This window comes from Bos javanicus, chromosome 3, assembly GCF_032452875.1.
Source record: "Bos javanicus breed banteng chromosome 3, ARS-OSU_banteng_1.0, whole genome shotgun sequence".
NCBI classification, from domain to species: domain Eukaryota; kingdom Metazoa; phylum Chordata; class Mammalia; order Artiodactyla; family Bovidae; genus Bos; species Bos javanicus.
In genome coordinates, this window is record NC_083870.1 from 14,675,513 (window position 1) to 14,683,376 (window position 7,864).

At 51.6% G+C, this 7,864-nt stretch overlaps 1 protein-coding gene across 1 annotated transcript; it reads right to left on the minus strand.

The window, feature by feature from the left end:
* Positions 1-202: 202 nt before the first annotated feature.
* TMEM79 (transmembrane protein 79) lies at positions 203-6,272 on the minus strand. Its single transcript, XM_061403748.1, has 4 exons — positions 6,143-6,272; positions 4,554-5,347; positions 4,084-4,297; positions 203-1,189 (listed from the first exon to the last, which is right to left on the minus strand). The coding sequence occupies exons 2-4, from the start codon at positions 5,302-5,304 to the stop codon at positions 976-978; spliced, it is 1,179 nt and encodes a 392-aa protein (XP_061259732.1). The 5' UTR covers positions 5,305-5,347; positions 6,143-6,272; the 3' UTR covers positions 203-975.
* Between the last annotated feature and the right edge of the window lie 1,592 nt (positions 6,273-7,864).

A 7,864-nucleotide genomic window follows, 5' to 3' on the forward strand; every position in this document is an offset into this window, starting at 1 on the left:
CTGGAGGAGGGGCGTAGAAGGCAAGTTCTTTTTGAAGCCTCATTTCCTCATCAGGCCTAGTTCTCTCCCTTGCCATGGGACCAGGCTCCTGCCAGCCACTCTTCAATATGTAGAGCTGGGAGGTTTCTGGTGCAGTTTGAATCAAACAAGGAAGGGACACTTGAGGTTGAGGGGCAAACCCGACAGAAGAGCCAAGAAAGTCTGTGGTATTAATCGTTTATTATTATATACACATTCAGACGGGGTTAACATCAACCACCATGCCTTCCAACCACTCCCAGCCACCACACGTGTGGGCATGCACGCACATACACACACACACACACACCTCTTAGGAAGCAGGTTTCCCTGTCTGCTCCTCTTCCCACAGGAGAGAGATGACTGGGCACTTTGGAGGTGCAAAGTTACAGGGACCTAAAGGGTTGGAAGAGAGGAGTCAGCCACTCTGGGCTGGAGCAGCTGTAACTGACTTGGCTGAGGCTAAAGGGCCTATGAAGGCCAGTCATGGACGGTCCTGAACCCAGGTCCCCAGAAGGGTTTTCACCAAACAGGAAAGTCCTATTTGATCTGATGCCCAGCCTTCACCTAAGGCATAGGCAATGTTTCCAGTCTCTTGGAGGCCCTCTGCTTAGACACCCAGCACAGAAACGGTCAGAGTTTTGGCTATGCCCTGCCGGCTGCCTCAGGCAGGAGGCTGCAGAGTGGGGAGCAGAGTCCAGTCTCTGTGGGCCCTGGTGGCAGCAGTCAGAGGCTGCTAAGAAAGGAACCATGCCTCTGCCCCTGATCCCGTGTCCTCAGCATGGGACAGGAACATGGCTGTCCACCTCTTTCCCTGAAAGACTGTTTAAGTCCCTCCCACATAATTGTCCCAGGCTCCTAAGATGAAGGGGAGCACCCCACACTCTGATTGGATGGCACCCCTGTCGGGGCAGTAGGTAGGTTCATCCCACCCAGGGACAAAGCGGGTGGGGCAGCTCAGCCCCGGGAGCGGGGCCTGTAGTCTGAGGCAGAGCGGGCGTGGTCAGGGTAGTCCAGGCGGCTCTCGGAGGCAGTGAGCATGCGTTCGGGCTCCACCACGAACATGTAGTAGAAGTTCCACAGCAGCATGGACAGCAGAGGCAGGAACGTCAGGCCGTAGCCAAAGCCTCGGAAGGAGCGGCCCACAGCGAAGGTCAGCCAGTATATGAGCCTGGGAGGCGAGAAAAGGTGGGGCTTTCCTTGAGGGAAGTGCATCAGCGAACAGGTTGATGATACGGAGAGTGGAAAGTGAGGGAGGCAGATGGGGGTTGGTTGGCACAACTGATACCTCTAAAAACAACCAGTGTTCATGCACTGACATATGTGCCAGGCATGGTACTAATGACTTTAGGGGCACTATTTAATTTAGACCTCACATCTCTATGAAGCGTGTATATTATTCACCTCCCTCTTTGTATACTTCTCAAATTTGAATTAAAAAGTTTTGAGTAGGCAATATACATTTACACGGTTCAAAATTCAAAGGCACCAGTGAATATAGTAAAACGTTTTCCTTTACTGATTCCCAGATACTCTGTTCTCTTCCTTCACCTCCTCACCTCTATTCTACTCCCACCCCAGACATCATCCGTTATTATGGTTTCTTGTACATCGTGAAGTTTTCTGTGTATATAAGCAAGAAAATTTATGTTTTCCTCCCCTGCCTCTTTTTTTTTTTTTTTTTGAGGTTTGGGAGCATACTATTCCATTGGGGTCACAGAGTCGGACATGACTGAGCGACTGAACTGAACTGAACTGAGCATACTATAGAGACTATTCTGCACATTGACTTTTTCCCCCCATTTAATGCATCTTGGAGATTATGTCATTGTGTGTGTGTGTGTGATCCATTGCTCAGTTGTGTCCGACTCCTTGAGACTCCATGGGCTGTAGCCCACCAGGCTCCTCCTCTGTACATGGAACTTTCCAGGTAAGAATACTGGAGTGGGTTGCCATTTCCTACTCCAGGGGATCTTTCCAACCCAGGGACTGAACCCACATCTCCTGCATTGGCAGGTGGATTCTTTACCACTGACCCACCTGAGAAGCAATTGTGTCGTATCAGTATATAAAGAGCTTCATTATTTCGCAGCTACAGTACATTCCATTGTGTTTATTTCCCCTTTTATAGATGGAGAAACTAAGATTCCAAAAGGTTAAGACGGGTCCAATGTCACATATTGGGGAAACAGTAAAACCATGATTTGAACCCATGCCTGTTCATCAGCCTCTCTCCTGCCATTTTAGAGGGGCTGAGGGAAAGAAGAGACTAAGGAAGCCAGCTTCAAGAGAGCTTGAAGCCCAGAGGGATGAATCAGGCACAACTAAATTTCCCCTTTTGGAAGATCCATTCAAAAATACACACCCCTCAGTGGGAGGAGGGCAGCGGTTTCCTCTTAACTTACGAAGGACCATCTATTACAAAATTGAGATGCCCCTATATTTTTACCTGTAATAGAGGGAAGAGTACATGCTGCCAGTAACTTGCCCATAAAGAAGGACCCTGGATGAGAGAGGGAAGGGACTGGGGTTCTAGTCCTGCCTCTGCTGCTGACAGACCTATGCAACTCTTCTCCCCCAATCTGTAGTTACTTCCTCTCATAGTCATTTTCTCTCTGTAAAATGGGTAAGATGGACCAGACAACCGCTGGTCCTTTAGCTCCCTGATGATTCTTGCTGCTTAAACCAAATTAAACCAACTTCTTATCTGAGATCAGTGTTCCCTGAGAAGGAGATGGGAGGTTGAGTTACATGAGCAGGAACATATTTATCTTGGAAAACATCTTCTGGAAGAGCACGCACGGCTGCATGACGGTCAGGAGACTGGCAGGACAGATGACCATTAGACTACACTTAGAAGGGACAGGAAGACAGATGTTAGCTTAATAGGAAGAATGCTTTAGCAGTTAAAGCCACCTGGAATCCTGTATGGAAAATAACAGGACTTCCCTAGTGGTCTGGTGGTTTAAGGACCCACCTGCCAATGCAGGGGACACAGGTTCGATCCCTGCTCCAGGATGCTGAAGCATGGTCCTACATGCTGTGGGACCCCTAAGCCCCTGTGCCACAACTACTGAGCCCCGGCCCTGGAGCCTGCGAGCCCCAGTCGCTGAGCCCGCATGCTGCAACCACTGAAGCTCGCGTGCTTTGAGCCTGTGCTCCGAAACAAGCCCACACGCTGCAGCTAGAGAAAGCCCTTGCTCAGAAACAAAGACCCAGCACAGCCATAAGTAAATAAATATGATAAAATATTTTTAAAAAGAAAATAACAAAAGGAAATGTATTAGGGGGAAGAAATGGAAAGATCTGCCTTTCTGAAAGACTTCAAAAATTCAAGGGTACCTTTCTGGGTTAACATAGTTTACATGAAAATACCTCTAAGGATCTTCAAATTCTAAATGAAAGAGTAATGAGGCTGCTATGAGACCTATGTGCCCTCAGTTTGGATGAACAGGACAATCCCATGACCAGCCCCCACCCCCTCCCATTTGACAAGCAGAATTTCCTGCCTAGATGGAAAGAGACAGGCTAGAGAAGGGACCAGGACCATTTAGCAAAGTAAGCACTGGGAGAGTAGACTGTTGGGAGTCAGAATTGAGAGCTATTGTCAAAGATCTGAATTGACTAGAAAATTCCAGAGGTTAGAATCAGGGCAGAAGTTTTCAGCACAATAAAGAGAACTTTATAAAAACTAGGACTTTTGATAAATAAGACTGCCTTACAAAGAACAAAGCATTTGGTCACAGGGGATGTTCAACCAATGTTCAGCCAATGGCCACCCGACCAGAGTGTCATAGAGGAGTGGTTGCAATGGGTGGGAAGTTGGTCTAGGTGACACCCGAAAGCCCTTCCCTTCCCGTTCTAGGTTGATATATGTGTCTTACGAAAGACATAGGAGCTGCCAGGTGAGGTAAAGTGCAAGGCAAAAAGTGGACTCAACTTTCCAGGGTGCACATTTGGGCTGATTCAGAATCCAGAATCTCCCCGGCTCTCCAGACATTCAGATGCCCAGGTCCCTTAAGCACCACTACTTCCCCTTGTGCCCCACCCCCAGCCCCAGCTCACCGGGAGATGGCAAAGAGACCAGTGAGTAGAGGGAGCAGTTTGAGGGCATCTTGAGGCAGGTAGGTGGAAAGCACGGCCAGGTTGAAGAAGTAGAGGATGAAGAGCTGGACCGACTGGGCCACATATCGCCGGTGGATCTCCACCTCCCGCCGTGGCTCCCCAAAGGGCCGAAGGGCAGCAAAGCACAGCAGGCTCAGCCCGTACACCAGGATCCCTGGGTGGGGTTGGAGAACACACAGGATCAGGTGAGGAAGCAGGCGGCAGAGTCTGTAGCATGGGCATGGGCTCTGCACCCTGGGTGGGGCTGAGGTGGTCCTGAGTGGAGGTGGGCACACAGGGTGACAGGGTGTGGGAGGCCCTGAGGGTCCAGGTCTAGTGATGGAAACTTTCCTGCTCTCCAAGTCAGGCAGGCCCTACCCTCCAGCCCAACTCCCAGATGCCCCCTCCCTACCCACAGGGCCCAGGCTCACCCAGTACAATGGGGAAGGTGGCAAAGACCCCACAGCGCAAGGTGTAGATGAGGCGGGAACTCATGGTCGGCAGGCGTGGGGCATCGAAGGGCAGGAAGGCGTACGCCCCGTAGAGCAGGCAGGGGAAGAGGATGAGGGCGGCTCCCACTGAGGCCACGGCCCTCAGCGCCTCTCGGCCTCCACAGCCCCCACAGGAGTGGCCAGGCGGCTTCACCACTGCTTCGGCCCACTTGCACTCCGGGGGCTCAGGGTGGGTGGCCCGGGGAGGCAGGAAGGTCCGGCGGTGCTCGCCCTCACTGGCCTCACAGCACACAACGAGGTCCTCCTGGGGCCGCCGCTCAATGCACTGTAGGTCGATGGGCACGAAGGCCCGGGCTGCCTTCTCGGGCAGCAAGCTGGCTTCATCTTCAGGCAACTCCTCTAGTTTGGTGGGTGGCTCTGACTCGGGGGGCTCAGGCTCAATGTTCCTCCAGCCCGGGGGATCTGGGAACGGGGCACTGGGCTGGGGGCCAGTTCCCCAAGGCAAAGTGGCAGCCTCACTTACTGTGCTGTCTAGACCATCCTCGGTCCCCTCTCTGGCTGTGGGAGACTCAGCTGAAGACCCCACTCTAGAGGACTCAGCTCCAAGGGACTCAACCTCATCTTCCCCTTCCAGCTTCCGGCCATTGGGGACCAAGGCCTGGGGTGGGCTCTTCTCCAGGGTCTCAGGCCCCTTCACTTCCAGCAGGGCCAGGGTCTCGGGTTCTGTCATCCTGGGACCTGACTTCTGAAGTCTATCACAAAGTCATGTCACCCTGGAGGGAGCAGAGTGAAGTTCTGTCAGAAGCTGCCATCCTCTGGCCCTTAGGAGGGGTTGATAGAACTGCAACTCTCCAGGGCAGCTGGCCTCACAGGCTTTAGCCCCTTCTGGGATCTTAGAGAGAACCTGATCTGGAGGAAGGTGTTCAAACAGTGGGAGGCAGGAGAGAAGTGAGCAGCTGAAATGGAGGCACCCTTTCGACATCAAATGCTATTCAGCAGGAGAGGGTGAGTCAGGGGGCACAGGCCCCAGCAGCTATGGCCTCAGCCAGCCTCTACCCACGCCTTCTACCCACTCCACCAAAACCCCTGGGGTCATGGCCACCCTAACACAGGAATAGGAGGAAAGGGAGATATTTAGAATTTTGCCAAGGGCTTTCTTCCCATGAAGGAGCTTGTGAACAGAGAAGCTGCCCCTTCTCCTCCACACCTCCCCTTCCCATGCAGATCCCCAGCTGGAACTTTCCTGGCAGCTGACACCCATGATTTACCAAGAGATCTGTCCCAAGGAGCTGGCAGTGGCAGTGCACCCTGGTCTTTTGTCTCCAATCTGGATACTTGGTCTGTTTCCAAACTTCTCAGTAACCCACCCCCTACGTCTCTGGAGGGCCCGGGTGGATCCATTTTGACCTCTAAGTCTAATGAAGGTTGTTTCCCATGCCTCCTCTCTGATGTTTGTCCCCTCCCTGCTGTCCTCCATCTCACTGCTTCTGGATGGGGCTGATTTCCCTCTCTTTACCTCCCCAAGGACCTCCTACCCCCTACTGTGTGGACCCATGACACCCTCTTACTTTCCATCTGGAGAGAGGTAGAGGGTCCCCAGCGTCCAGGAAGGAGCTGCCCAGCTCTTCTGCTGGCTCTGCAAGTATTCCTTTCGGTCTCCCTCCCTTTACCTGTGTCTCCAAACCTGTCTGACCAGAGCAGGTGGGGCCCAGTTTAAAGGGGAAGGCCCCGCCCTGCTGAATCTGCCGACAAAAAAAGCATTAAAGGAGGACGTCATGCTTTCTGAGCCTAGAGGTGTGTGTTCTGGGAACATGGGATGTGTAGGAACTCCCAGCACAGGAAAGCAAAGGCGGCAGAGTGGGTTTCTGCATCAAAGGGCTCTTGAAATAGATTGGGATACCCCAAAAGAAGTAGAATTACTACCCTTATTCATTCAGTATTTACTGGGCACCTATTATTAGTTAGGCACTATTCTAGGGACAGACACAGGAAAGAACAAGATGACAGGCAAAGTCTCTGTGCTTAAAACCTGGCTCTATTGGGGTAACAGATAATCAAGAAGCCCAGCAACTAAACCAACATGACAATATCAGTAGGGAGACACCTCTTTGCCAAAGTGATCGTTGAGCTGTGACCTGATGGGAAATCTGGAGAATAAGTGTTCCAGACAGAGGAACAGCAAGTGAAGGGCCAATGAGTGGGAAAGACAGGTTGTTTCAGGACAGAAAGGTCAGCTGATGTCCAAAAAGGGAATTTATGTTCCCACTACAGCGTGTACATGGGTCCACTGAACACTTTGCTTTTTAGGTTAGGTTTAAGGTTAAGAACAGAGAAGGCAATGGCAACCCACTCCAGTACTCTTGCCTGGAAAATCCCATGGACGGAGGAGCCTGGTAGGCTACAGTCCATGGGGTCTTGAAGAGTCAGATAGGACTGAGCGACTTCACTTTCACTTTTCACTTTCATGCATTGGAGAAGGAAATGGCAACCCACTCCAGTGTTCTTGCCTGGAGAATCCCAGGGACTGCGGAGCCTGGTGGGCTGCCATCTATGGGGTCGCACAGAGTTGGACACGACTGAAGCGACTTAGCAGCAGCAGCAGCAAGATTAAGAAAGCAATAGGAATCCAAGGTGATCTTTCCCATGGAAAGACCAGGCGGGCAGAAACATAAGGCACATGCAAACATAAGCAACAATGTTGCTTCTCATTCCTGTGGATCTTTTCCCCTGAAGTCATTTGAGCTTTATGGGGGGAGGGGCAGTGTCTGAGTTGCTCATGCCTGCGTCTCCAGAACCCAGAACTGTGGCTGGAAGACGGCAGGGGTTCAATAAATGTTTGCTGGGCTGGTTGGAGATTAACAGCAAATGGAAATCTTTGAGTTGGGGTAGGGGAACTGAAGGGCCCAGGTACAGAAGTTCTGTATTGGATGGCCTTTCTCTTATGTCATGCTTGACTGTCCAAGAAATTTTTCACATACACGTTTTTTGTTTAATAGGGGAAAAGGGAGAATTTGAATCAATCTATCCAGTAATCTGAAAGAGGCTCGGCTCAAACGGATGGGCCAAATGACCACTGTCGGACAAAGCAAAGTCATGCTCCTAGCTGTGAGCCCATCTGCCCAGACCCAGCTTAGCCTCAGCACCCTCACCGCAGAGGCCAGTGCTTGTTGTCTGGTTGTCGGGAGGCTGTGTCAATAAAGTTTTTCTCAAGGGCTCACCGAAGCCTAAAAGAGGCGAGGCTGCCCAGAGTTAGTTCTGGCAACTTCCTGGGAGGGAAAAAGAGTTTCGCG

What these genes read in the sequence shown, in the direction of transcription:
- TMEM79 (XM_061403748.1), bottom strand. Translation starts at nt 5,304, where the DNA reads ATGACAGAACCCGAGACCCTGGCCCTGCTGGAAGTGAAGGGGCCTGAG. An exon ending in CACCTTCCCCATTGTACTGG is followed by an intron (nt 4,298 to 4,553) that starts GTGAGCCTGGGC and finishes AACCCCACCCAG; the next exon opens with GGATCCTGGTGTACGGGCTG. An exon ending in GGTCTCTTTGCCATCTCCCG is followed by an intron (nt 1,190 to 4,083) that starts GTGAGCTGGGGC and finishes CTCGCCTCCCAG; the next exon opens with GCTCATATACTGGCTGACCT.